Source organism: Exophiala bonariae (genome assembly GCF_035927105.1).
Source record: "Exophiala bonariae strain CCFEE 5792 chromosome Unknown scaffold_46, whole genome shotgun sequence".
NCBI lineage: Eukaryota > Fungi > Ascomycota > Eurotiomycetes > Chaetothyriales > Herpotrichiellaceae > Exophiala > Exophiala bonariae.
In genome coordinates, this window is record NW_027042521.1 from 102,569 (window position 1) to 115,177 (window position 12,609).

General features: G+C 50.4%; 6 protein-coding genes across 6 annotated transcripts; 3 read left to right on the forward strand and 3 right to left on the reverse strand.

The window, feature by feature from the left end:
• Positions 1-123: 123 nt before the first annotated feature.
• Positions 124-1,194, forward strand: LTR84_010630 (uncharacterized protein; the record flags this gene model as incomplete). Its single annotated transcript, XM_064854165.1, has 1 exon — positions 124-1,194. One exon carries the CDS (start codon positions 124-126, stop codon positions 1,192-1,194), a length of 1,071 nt encoding a protein of 356 aa, XP_064700272.1.
• A 1,677-nt stretch (positions 1,195-2,871) lies between these two features.
• Positions 2,872-4,075, reverse strand: LTR84_010631 (uncharacterized protein; the record flags this gene model as incomplete). The annotated part of the gene is made up of 3 exons (XM_064854166.1): positions 2,872-3,038; positions 3,104-3,634; positions 3,694-4,075. 3 exons carry the CDS (start codon positions 4,073-4,075, stop codon positions 2,872-2,874), a joined length of 1,080 nt encoding a protein of 359 aa, XP_064700273.1.
• A 545-nt stretch (positions 4,076-4,620) lies between these two features.
• LTR84_010632 (uncharacterized protein) lies at positions 4,621-5,910 on the reverse strand (the record flags this gene model as incomplete). The annotated part of the gene is made up of 2 exons (XM_064854167.1): positions 4,621-5,520; positions 5,575-5,910. The coding sequence occupies 2 exons, from the start codon at positions 5,908-5,910 to the stop codon at positions 4,621-4,623; spliced, it is 1,236 nt and encodes a 411-aa protein (XP_064700274.1).
• A 714-nt stretch (positions 5,911-6,624) lies between these two features.
• Positions 6,625-8,265, forward strand: LTR84_010633 (uncharacterized protein; the record flags this gene model as incomplete). The annotated part of the gene is made up of 4 exons (XM_064854168.1): positions 6,625-7,066; positions 7,124-7,160; positions 7,214-7,273; positions 7,341-8,265. The coding sequence occupies 4 exons, from the start codon at positions 6,625-6,627 to the stop codon at positions 8,263-8,265; spliced, it is 1,464 nt and encodes a 487-aa protein (XP_064700275.1).
• A 612-nt stretch (positions 8,266-8,877) lies between these two features.
• On the reverse strand, positions 8,878-9,819 carry LTR84_010634 (uncharacterized protein; the record flags this gene model as incomplete). The annotated part of the gene is made up of 1 exon (XM_064854169.1): positions 8,878-9,819. The coding sequence occupies one exon, from the start codon at positions 9,817-9,819 to the stop codon at positions 8,878-8,880; it is 942 nt and encodes a 313-aa protein (XP_064700276.1).
• A 752-nt stretch (positions 9,820-10,571) lies between these two features.
• On the forward strand, positions 10,572-12,531 carry LTR84_010635 (uncharacterized protein; the record flags this gene model as incomplete). The annotated part of the gene is made up of 4 exons (XM_064854170.1): positions 10,572-10,820; positions 10,886-12,022; positions 12,121-12,225; positions 12,289-12,531. 4 exons carry the CDS (start codon positions 10,572-10,574, stop codon positions 12,529-12,531), a joined length of 1,734 nt encoding a protein of 577 aa, XP_064700277.1.
• Between the last annotated feature and the right edge of the window lie 78 nt (positions 12,532-12,609).

Sequence of the window (12,609 nt, forward strand, 5' to 3'; positions counted from 1 at the left end):
AGCCCGCCTATTACGCCTGGGACGGCCGCAGGTGAGTTCTCCTGCTGGAGCAACGCTCCCTCCCACCTTTCTGGATGCCTAACTAACCACCACCACCACCACCAACAGAGATTCCTCTACTCCATGTCCCTCTCCACAGGCGCCAGTCTAATCACCCTCTCACTGGTGCTCAACAAACTCTCCGGCCTATACGGCATCCTCGCCCTCCTGACGGGCTATCATCTTTCACCCTTTCAATTGTCCATGTACATCTACTCCATCTTCGCACTGGGCCTGACCGTCTACCTCTCCCCACACATCCGCAAGCAATCCCCCTTACAATGCCTGGCGCTCGCCTGGTTCTACGTCCTCGACAGCATCATCAATGCGGCCTTCACCGCCGCCTTCGCCGTGACATGGTTCCTCGTGCTCGCACAACACCACGCTGGTGACACAACCCCCAAGGGCCCTGGTGCCGGAACCATCCAAGACACCGCGGGCTTCACGGATCCGGCGCTGAACGTCACCCACGTTGAAGTCATCGCCTCGCCGCAACCCGGTATCTCCGGCGGCCAGGATGCCGTCGCGGCCGCCGTGCCTGCCTCGTCCCCCGCAGGCACATCCTCGAACAACCCCAGCGCGGCCCTACAGAACGTCGTCCTGGGCGCCGAAAGCATGAACTCCATCGGCGTCATCATCACCCTGTGGACCATCCGCGCCTATTTCTGCCTCATCATGCTCACCTTCGCCCGCATGGTCCTGCGCCAGCATATCGCCCACCACGCCTCGTCGTCAAAGAACTTCTCATACACCAATGCGTCCACGAGTTCCGACATTGCCGAAAACCCCTTCGCGGAGACCAAGCCCGAAGGTCAGGGGTGGAAAGGCAAGCTCGGTCGTGCAATGGTCAGCATCGGCCGTAGCTACTGGTTGGGCTCCGACGAGGACGATTCCTGGATGTACGGCATGAAATTCCGCCGCAGTGTGGAGGCCGGCAATACCAGTGGAGTGATGCTGAATAAACTGGACAGTGCGGCGGGCCCCACGGAACGCGAGAGGAGACGAAGGTCGGGCACTGGCCCACCGGTTCCAGCTTCTGGGGCAATACCGTTGTTGAACACCAATGTTGGCGCTGGCGGTGGTGTTGTTGCTGGAGGGAAAGAAGGCAGTGATGGCGGAATGACGTTGCAGGTCCCCACGGCGCAAAATCTGTAGTTTGGGGTTCTGCGAAGCTGGAGTGCGAGGTCTTGATATCAAAGCCCAGGTTCAAAGTTTAGGTAATGATCGTTATGGGGATTGAGGGCACGAGGAAGCTAGAAAGGGAATGGAAATACTGAGATTGTAACATTACGATTTGGCACCAGTGTTGATGTGCTTGCCAAACTGACCTACCTAATGAATGGGAGTATATTCATTTTTCTCGGTCATGGGCATTATCTGAAGTCGGAGCATTTCTCTCTGTAGATCATGTCTGCGAGGACAATGCGCACGACCAGAATCGCGTTGGGAATGGAGTATGGCACCGTGGATTTGTCAGAGGTGCATTATGCATATGCTAGTTTGAGTTAGATGAGGAGACTATATATGCACACATACAGATATGAATAAACATTCCACAGTAATCATCCCCCCCCCCTCCCCCCCCACCCCCAACTGAGCTTTTCCCAGGGAGGTGTATCTATCTATACTATGACCAAGATCTAAGATGGTCGTTGTCTCCAAGTTATGTTTTTGACAATGTTTTTTTCTGCCATGGATATCAATAAATACAACCCAGGAAATTGGCGAGCGATCAAGCCTGCCTAACTAGCTTCTGATCTTGGGCGCGCTTTGGGTACGTATGCTGCCCATCTGCCGACCGCTTTTCAGGGGAAGCAATGCATCGCTCGCGAGTCATGCGTGCTTGCACCAGTTTGATGTTGGCATGCGAGCATTGTCGGCTGTGTTACAGTGGTAGGTTCAAGTTCGAGGTCTAGAGATCCGGTGACGTTCGTGCGTGCGTTGCGTGATATACATCAAGACTTGCTTGTGTGCAACACAGCAGGACGGGAGCCCTTCAGAGACCCAGTACTCGTGTCCTAAGTAGGCGTGTGGTGTTTTCTGCCTGCCTCTGAGTCCTTGACTACAGAGGTCTGATAGAATATGCCGAAACAATGCCTGAAGGAGACGTCCCAGTTCCCGGTCTGAGATGGATCCGGCCTTATCGAACTTTCATGCGTCTCGTTCTGGCATTGCTGGCGTTTGGGGTTGTAGTCACTGGTCATAGTTTACTAGTTAAAATAGTAGGGCTGACGTGTGGCTACGACGGATGTTCAGTGTCAATGAACATCATCAGATACGTGGTGTTGCAGAGCGGAGCTAATTGGATGTGTCCATCGAGCAAGAAATAGTATTACTGTTTGTTTCTCGGCTTCAGATGCCGTTGTAGCGATCCACCAGGGACTGATAAATGGCTGATGAGAGAGATTTGATGTGGGCAGGCGTGGCGGACGTACTAAGTAGGCGCTGGCCCAGGGGATGGAAATTTTGATAGATATGATATACTTGGTGCTTTCCCTTGTAATCACCGGTGGGCAGGTCGATCCTATGGATGGCATATGTGGTGACAACCTGCTCACAGTAGCTTCGATGGGACTTCAGCTATTTTACGTTGTCACAATTAGATCGGCGAGATAAGGCTCCAGAAAAAAGGAAACCCTGAAATGTGGCTAGCTTCAAGCTTCAGATCAGACGAACATAGACAAGAGAGCGGGCTTATAGCTATATAGCAAGGGTTTCCAAATCACCATCAGATCATTACACAATTTTTGAGCCAATAATTTAATCTCTGTGGAGTCGAATGAATGCCGCACCTGTAAAAGCATGGGAGATTCTCTTTAATACGACACGATATTATCCATTCACCTCGATTGTACCAAGATCCGACTTGACATTCGGTTTCGAGTATGCCAACTGCAGGGACCGACGTATGTAGTCTTCGGAATTGACCGCTTGGAAACGTGGAGGATTCTTTTCTGTCACGAAGCCTGGAAGAGCTTTAAGCTCTGTCTCCTTGTTGGCTGTTACAACTGTTAGCATTCAAGTACATCTCCTCTTCCCGTCAATTTTTCCAGTGCCCACTCACCACCAAGAAAAAACGGGATAGAGTATCTATCGCGCCCTGAATTGTTGATCACCCTATGCATTGTAGATACAAACAACCCATTCGTCAGCATGGACAGCGAGTCTCCAATGTTCACAACGAGGGTCCCAGGAATGGGCTTCGCGGAGATCCATGACCCTGTCGTTGACAGGACCTCCAGCGATGGAATATCGTCTTGCAAAAGGATTGTCAGCAGTTCAAAATCAGTATGTGGTCGAAGACTGGACGCCTCGTCGAAGTCGGCACTTGGTTTTGGGTAGTAGCACATCTTGAGTATCGAGTAAGGTTCAGTGGCAGCGTAGTCAAGGTCGTGTTCATCTAATCCTAAGCCCAGGGCGAAGAGCCGCAGTAGTGCACGACTGAGCTTCAACATTCGTGTCATGTGTTGTTGGGTTTTGGCTTGGAACCCTGGAAGTTTACTCTCTTGTGGCCACCAGTTGGAGCCCTGTGCACCTTCTCTTGCTTCAGGATCAACGGATGGCTCGTATCCGAAGTTCATACCCTCATTGAGATCTGATTTTTACCGTCACCAACCGCGAATCACAGATAGTCTTGGGGAGTGTACCACTTACTCGAACCTCCAGCATGTTCCCCAAGCTTGTAACGGGGATAGTAACCCCAATAATGGTCATGTTTTGCTGTATCCAGCTCGAGCTTCTCCTCCAATGTCAACTCGGTGAAGAACCGCTTCGCCTCGGAGAACACCGTGGTGATCTCATCTTGAGAGATTCCAAAATTGCTGGCGTAGAAGAATCCATACTTGACACAGGCGTCACAGACTTCTGTGGCCAATCTCTTGCGCTTCTTGACGTCTGCGTCATAAATATCGGACAGGTCGATCACCGGAAGCCCGTCCTGAGCCTTGTTGCCATCGGCAGGAATTATAGGTCGCCATCCCAGTCCAGTGTGGACTTGTTCTTGCCCGTCCACCGTGCGTTTCCAAAACTCTGCCATCTTATACTCCTGGTTCGGGAGGGAGAAGAAATCGTGATATATTGGCTTCTTGTAGGATTGAGACCTATCTCATGTTGTTGGTGCGCTTAAGTGCGCACCCCTTCCCAATAGGTATTCGAAACTGGATATCTATTGGTACGGATTCTTTTTGAGCGGACATATCCTCGACTCAGACTTTCGGAATTCCGAGAGGAGTTAGATCGCAGAGTGCCTTCCTTATCAGAACGGCACAGCTTGTTTGGTCCTTCAGAAGATGTCCCTGCTGCTTCAAAGACGTCGCACAGATGAGTTCTGCTGAAAAAAGTCTCGGTGATGGTAAGTCGGGCCAATTACGATTTCGAATTTTGATTTACTGTCGCCCTTCTGATTTGAGGTACTGTCTGAACACCAAACCAATAAGCAGTACAAGCATTTCTTCTTAGGCCCGAGTGGTTGTGTCAACTTGAATAGCCCGTCAAATTTTGTTTACTGTCACAGACACAACACAGGCATAGTAAATAACGATATATCAGCCTTGTGCGCGTCGCAGTAAGAAGACCGTAATGTCAATCCTCCTTTATATGCTTCAAATAGCCCGGTGGATGGCGTCGGCTCGCATCCACACCCCAGATCACACCAGCAATGACACGCCAAACGCCGAGCACTGCCTCATACAGAGAATCATAGTCTGCTGAGAACACTTCTCTTGCATCGCGCTCTCTGCGTTCTTGAATGACACTTTCGACATCGTGATTACCTCCTTTACCCATCGCAAGGTCTTCCATCCATTGTCCGAAAAGAGCGCCCGTCTGTTTTGCTCCTATCAGAAATAGTGATACTTTCCATTCGAACATACTCTGCCATTCGGCGGTATGGGCCAGAGGAACGAGGATCCAGAACATGTACAATGACATTCCAGCAGCTGTGATAAGGATTGCAAAGTTAAGCTTCGGAAACCCTGGAGGCTCATAGTTGACCTCAGGCGCGATCTTGAGACCACTATACCAGCATGCACGGCGCAATAGTGCCCAGCCCATCAATGAGACAAATAGTCTCTTTATGAATAGAATAGCGATTCTCGCCACCCAGGCAGAACCTACAGTGGAACCAAGCGGCTGTGCTATTAATGCGGCGGCACCGGAGAGCGTTAGAGCATTGAGGCATGCTGTGAACCAGACAATGACACCGGAAACAGAGACATATTTTGCAGTACCGTGCCAGGCCTCAGGTCGCCAATTCATGCTGCGGAAGCGGGTATATAGAGCGCAAAGGTTAACTGCGAGCCATGTGAGTTTGAAAACAGGACCGAATTGCAAGTTGTTCGTTGTGGTAGATGAGGACCAGTCCCGAAGTGGTTTGCTGTTAGCCTCTTTAACTTGGGCCCACATATCAGAGGCGTACCGCTTGACAATTGAACCAAGAGTTACATTCAAATATTGCTGACATAATTCCGAGGTTCTCAAGTCCTGCATTGTCATGTCAAAATGATCGATTTGTGCATTGAAACGTTAGCCACCCACCTCTCGGTCTCGACAATCTTTCCACAGCGTTATCTTGTTAGCCTTCTCGGCGGCAGCCAAGGAGGCCTTTGCGAGTGTGTATGGTGCAACAAAAAAGTAGACTGCGAGACCCAGACCCAGGAAAGCAGTTGCTAAGCTCAATCGATCTGTTGTTACGTGCTTGCGGGCGGATGTCCACCATCTCGCACGGGGAGTTGGGGCTGCTGTATTTAACGCTAAAGGTCTAGCCGGTGCTGAGGGACTTGCGACTGCTGCGGACGCAGTTGAAGAAGTTGTATTGTGTTGCACGCTTAAACTGCCGTGAGTTGGTGTAGTAGACACTGATTGCCCAGCCATTTCCGGAATAAAAGGGTTAAAGTGGAGTATTCATTGCTCAGAGATACCGAACTTGGAGGGAACCGTACTGTAGTTCACGAGGCAGACATAATTCCTTGAAGCCGGAGCTCTTGACGAATCAAAAACCCCTTCAAGAGTTCCTTACCAATCCTGGGTGCGGCATACTTCGTAGTAGTTCTGGCGCGTAGGGACAAGGCCAAGCCGGGTATAGATACGGTTATCAAGGGGCAAGAGCGCCGGTGTATCCGCGATGTCAAACATCTCCTGTTCCTCCTCGAACATCCTTAGGCCTCTTGATCTTTGACCCAACTGCAGCGCCCACAGTCTTCTCAAGTTTGCCTAAGGCAAGGCTTAAGCAAGCTGTATCATGTTCTCCGAGATTGAATTCTCCACTCCGGGGTAAGAACGGAACATTTGCACTGGCCTCAAGCAGAGATTCCTCCCAACATCCCTCCACCCCGCAATCCTCTCGGCTATTGCCCCATAATCTTATGTGTGACGATATGGGGTTGAGTCTGGGTCAATATAAAGGATGGGGAACACCTCCCATCATCTTCGACAGAATTCTTTAGATAAGTAGGAACAGTCCCTCTTTCCTTTGATCTCGTTCAACCGTCCATACCAAAGCTGTCGCTTTTAAAAACTCGGATCTCTCGATCCCCGTCTATTATTGTATTACCAGACATACGACATATTCACCCATTATCACCCAGTATGACGGGCTCCTATCACGAGGAAACAGACAAGGATCTCGCCACAATCGCTCATATCAATGCAGTCTATCAGCCTGATCCTATCGACCCAGCAAGCGAAGCTCGGGTGCGTAGGAAGCTTGACTGGCGACTCATGCCCATCCTCACGCTGATTTATCTATTCGCCTTCATTGACCGATCCAACGCTGGGAACGCCCGCGTCCTTGGCATGGGCAAAGATCTCGCCTTGGACGGGTACCGATTTAACATTGGCCTTAGTGGCTTCTATGTCACATATATCCTTCTGGAAGTGCCGGCAAATATCCTGTGCAAGAAAGTTGGGCCCAAGATATGGATCCCCTTCCTCGCATTATCTTTCGGTATCATTACGACGTGCATGTCAACGATGCAGAATTACCATGGATTTCTCGCGGCAAGAATTTGCCTTGGTATTTTTGAGGCTGGTATAGCTCAACTATTCACTTATTGTATAGTGTCTTACTAATAATCTTGATCTCTAGGTATCATGCCAGGAATCACATATACACTGTCGTGCTTGTAGGTTGAGGTTCTCCTATTTTCGGCTGCCGATCACTGACATCCTTCTCTAGCTATTGTAGGCATGAACTCGTGTCGAGAGTAGGTCTTTATGCCAGCGTAGCCTCACTAAGGTCAGTGTTTTTTCTATTCCTCAAAGCGTCTTTCTGATGCATGAGTTTCGCCTGACTCATAAAACAGTGGAGCATTCGGAGGACTCTTGGCTAGTGGGCTGACCAAGATCCCACAATGGGGCATGATCCATACGTGGCGCAACATTTTCTTCTTCGAAGGCCTCATTTCTATCGCGCTGGGAGTGGTGGGCTTCCTGATCCTCCCATCGTCACCAGAGACCGCCTCTTTTCTGTCTGAGGAAGAACGCCAGGTGGCTGTCGCGCGCATTCGTCGCGATCTCAAATCTCAAAAGGTCGAGGATTTGAGCATGCGCTATGTGATGCGCGCTCTCAACCTCAACACCATCCTAATCTCATTGGCTTCATTCTGCTCCTTACTCACCATGAACTCGATGGCGCTGTTCGTCCCCTCCCTACTCACCGCTATGGGCTACAGCGGTATCCATAGTCAATTGCTCTCGGTCCCACCATACGCCTGGGCCGCTTGTGTCTGCGTCTGCGTCACACTACTGTCGGACAAGACTCGTCGTCGCGGCGTGTGGATCCTCCTAGTCATGCCCTGTACCGCTGTGGGATTCATCATCCTGTTGACCGTCAAAACCGTCGGCGTACGATATTTCGCCCTGTTCCTCTGTCTGACTGGCGCATTCACAGCTTCGCCTATGTTCGTTGCCTGGGTCGTGGACAATTCGGCCGGCCATACCACCCGTGCCATCGTTGCAGGCACAGTGGTCGGATTCGGAAACATCGGCGGCATCCTGGCCACCTGGACATACACACTGCCAGATGCACCGCGGTATATTCGAGGACATGCGTTGAACCTTGGATTCGCGTGCCTGTGTCTCATTATTGTAGCTGCTGCAATTCTTAATCTCAAGAGAGAAAATGATATCAAAGCCAGAGGCGGCCGAGATGAGAGAGTCCATGGCCTATCGGAGGAGGAGGTCGCTGATCTGGGCCATCTCCATCCGGAGTTTAAATTCACGCTGTAGGATGTGGCAGGATTCCAGCTGTCATCCGATTAGAGAGGTCTCATGAAGGCGGTCAATCCGTACGCAAGAGTGCTCATTTTAAGTTTCAGCACTCTGTTCATGTATTTTCATTGCCAATACCGGTATAGCTACTTAACTACTATGCTTGCAGATTTTGATCCATGGATCGCGCATACTGGCTTTTTTTTAAGTTATGTTGCTATATCCTCCCTCAAGGTTCAGCGAAAAACAAAAATGAGAACTAATGCTCCGATCTGTTCCTTGCTAGAGGCTCATTTTCTTGCTAGGACGAACCGCATCGAAACCCGGTCGTCATCTATATTCTACTACCGTTTGCGGGAATTCTCTGGAGCGAATTCGAGCTTCTTCTGTCCCAATTGACCAACGTCTCCTTAAATAAGCGAAAATAATGATTTCGAGCATATTACTGGACCCTTCAGCTTCCAAGAAGATCGACATTGACCAAATGATTGAATGCTGCTGGCACAAGACCTGCTGGAAACGCTTTGATAAAGGCTCGCCCAACTCCCTCAAGTTGTCTTAGAACCTGGCCCGCAATGACGCTGAATCTTATATTGGAACGATGAACTTTGGGACATGCAAGCAACCGCCTTATCTCTCGGTCGGAGAAGGGAGTGACTCCAGCAGTCGCACCTTCTCTTTTGCCAAATACTCCTGGAAGGTTGTCAAGCGAATGCCGTATTTCTTTTGGATCGCTTGCCCATCGATAGTAATGTCGACAGCGTTGGCCCACAGTTGAAATGGCTGGGTGGGAATAACATTTACTGCCAAGTTGATTTCCTCTCGTGTGCGCTTCCTGACACTGATGTGGTGACCAGACCCACCGGCTTTGCTTAGGCTGTCAGCCACATCTTCGACGGTCAGGTTCTCGTTTCCAAGCTCGATCTCCTGCCCACCGAATTTGGCAGGGTCCAATAGCGCTGCGACGCCGAATTTAGCAATATCCTCTTCGTCAATATGCGGCATCTTAACACCCTTTTCGTAGGAATGCACAAGCTCGCCGCTCGTGCTAAGACCGGGAAAATGCCACACGCTGTACGGAAGTAAGTAGTTTGCGTGGAACCACGCAGGACGCAGGATTGTGTAGTGCTTTACACCAGCCTCGCGAACCACCTTTTCCATCTCTGCTTTGGCGAGGTAGTAACCTCGTACTCCAATCCTCTCGCCCTGCGGGTTGTCCCACTTACTCCGGTCATTGGTGAAATATGCGGTTGACACAACGATCGTCTCTAATCCAACCTCCTTGCATACATGCACAATGCCTTTGATCTGGCGTTGTTGCGAGTTCTGGTCTGTTGGTGACGGTTGCAGGTTTAGATAAATTCCTTTGCAGCCCAAAGCGGCTTCTTTAAAGACACCAAAGCTGTCGTTATCTCCCTCGAATAGAACAACCCCTTGGCGCTTCAGGTGAAGAGCGCGTTCACTGCGAACGTTGCGCACCACTGCGTGGACTTTAACACCGGCGGTAAGGAGATGTTTAACGACGGATCTTCCTTGCTGGCCCGTAGCGCACGTAACTAGGTATGTGGCCATATTGGGAAATTCTCGGTTATTTCAAAGTCTGAAGGAAATTGTTTGCAATGGAAATGTACCCGAAAGCAATGGGATGGAAAATTGGTGGTACGGATTAAACAATATTTATACGAGACTACATCGAATCGTTCACAAGCTTATTTTGGGGTCTATTGGCCCTGAAATACACGATATATGTGACAAGTTAATGGTATTCTCCGGCCAACAGATATTGAGCGTTGACTGACAATATTCAACGACCCCTTCGAGACTTCATTCGACCTGCATCCACCCCGTCGACGCCGTGGCTACATCGTTTCTTGCCGACCACATCCATCATGAGGCCACCAATTGTGGGTATTTGCTTTGATTTGCCCGGGAGAGTATCGTGAGCCACCTTTTAGGTGCCGTAATATTGGCACGAAACCACCTGCGGCAATGGCGAGGCTCCTTAGGCAGAGGTTAAAGCTAAAAGGGAAGTCTGAAATCTGGCCTCGGATGTGGGTCAAACCAAGCCCCTAGCCAAGCTGTCTATGTTTAAGCTGAGATAAGAATGCGGGGACCACCATAGGCGTAATCCTTCATCCCGCCGAATGGCTCCAGGCACATGGATTGTCTGTTTTGGGGCATGAGTGTTCACACCTGTCACGTACAGCTCATTCATAAAAAGAATAGAGAACCCCACGGTGCGGGCTTCACTGAGACTGGCCCATTATTCCCCACGTATTCGCATATTCGTACTCCTTGTCGTGGTTATCCCAGTCATAGTAAATATGGAGACAGCAAGAGATCCGGAAAAGAAGTGGCCAGCGGCCGAAACTTCCCGGCCAGGCATGGATGACGAAGGCGTCGAGACTTCCCCTGGCACTTTGATGTTAAGCAATGGTCTGTATTGCAGCCCCATGATTGAATGCCCACCAATTCGAAATGAAGCTGACTTTGGTGTTCGTGAAGCGCAAGAAGATGGACAGAGAACCGTGGCGCTCTATCCTATCCCAAGCTCCGATCCCAATGATCCTTTGGTACGTGACTGATCACGTTGGAGGCATGCGTTGAAAACTGAATAAAGACTGATTTGGGTGGTTAGAATTGGTCGAAATTGCGGAAGGGTGTAAATTTTGGACTCGGGTGCTGCTTTGTCTTCTTCACTTTTGCCCTCATCAACGTCATATACATCCCCTATGTACAGCTCGTCGCGGATCTCGACTTCACATTCAACACATTTACCACATCCGTTGCATTGGCCTTCACCGGCCTGGCCACAAGCTCAGTGTTGTTCCTCCCGTTGCTCCACAAATTCGGCCGACGTTGGCTCTATCTGTTGGGCTCGGCACTGCAACTCGCGGCGGCAATCTGGCTCTCCCAGATGACTTCCAAGGGGGACTTGATGGGAGCCTACTTCTTTTCCGGCATGGGAGGCGGTCTCAGTGAGACGCTCTTGCAAGTCACCATCGTAGACCTCTTCTTTGTCCATCAACGTGGCACGATGAGTGGTTTATTTTTGCTCGCCAACACAGCAGGTTCGGGCTTGGGCCCTTTGGCAGGGGGATATATTGTCACTGGCCAGGGCTGGAGGTGGATGTGGAGATGGTGCGGTATCTTTCTGGCCGTCAACTTGCTCTTGGTGGTCTTCTTCTTTGAAGAAACCAAATATATCCCTTTGCTCAACAGCCAGCCGATCCGGGACGAGGTTCAGGCCGTCCCGTCGCAGCAGCAACAGGAATGTCTCAACAGAGAAGAGGGACACCAGGCGACGACTGCCGTCCAGAACAACAACTTGAGTCGCCCAGCTATCGACCCGAGCGTAAAACGGAAATCGACTCGCCAACGTCTCGCGCTTTTCACCAATACCAAAGCTCCCGTCCTACAGCATTTGTACCAACCCTTCCACGTCTTGTTTACCTTTCCGGCAATCACCTACACGGCTGTCACGTACGGGGCCTTGACCACATGGTTTACCGTCCTTGTCTCCGTTGTGGAATCATCTATTGTCTATCCACCATACAATTTCAGTCCGTCCGGAGTGGGATTGCTCATCTTATCCGTGGTCATTGGTTGTGCTCTCGGAAGCCTACTCGGGGGACCGATGAACGACAAATCGGCCATTTGGATTTCGGCAAGAAACGGGGGAGTCTACGAGCCAGAATATCGTCTATACATGGCCCTTGTGGCAAGCGTTCCAGCGATTGCTGGGATCTTAATGACTGGCCTGGGTTTAGCACACGTTGGTCCTCCCTGCTCCTTTTCGTCCCTGTCGCGTGCACAGCATTCTCTTTCCACCAGTCGTCTCTATTCCTCTTTACGAGCTGACAAATACTCTAGCAAAAACCTTGGCCTCTTCTTGCTGTTGGATTTGGCATCTTCGGCTTCAGCTGGACCGTGATAGGGGAGTGCGCTCTTGCGTATGTTAGCGATTGCTACCAGGATGTACGTTTTGCAGTGCTTTTAACAAAGATCTAGAAACTGACTTTTTTGCTTAACACCCAACAGATCATCGGGGATGCTCTCGTCGCCGTCGTTTTTGTTCGCAACGCTCTCGCGATCGCTGTGTTATTTGGCCTGAGTCATTGGCTTGCCGCGGTCGGCCTACAGAATCTGATTATTTCTATCGCCGTGATTGCCCTGTTCTTTTTCCTATTGCCGGTTCCTCTCCTGCTGTGGGGCAAGAAAGCCAGAGTCATGACGGCCAAGAAATATCGAGATATGGCGAGTCGTTTACCAGGTCACCGGTAGTACAGTACAGGTTCCCAACGAATCAGTACACTAAGGTCAAGAGTGGCTAGAACTGGAAAGTCGAGATTGGTAAACTTG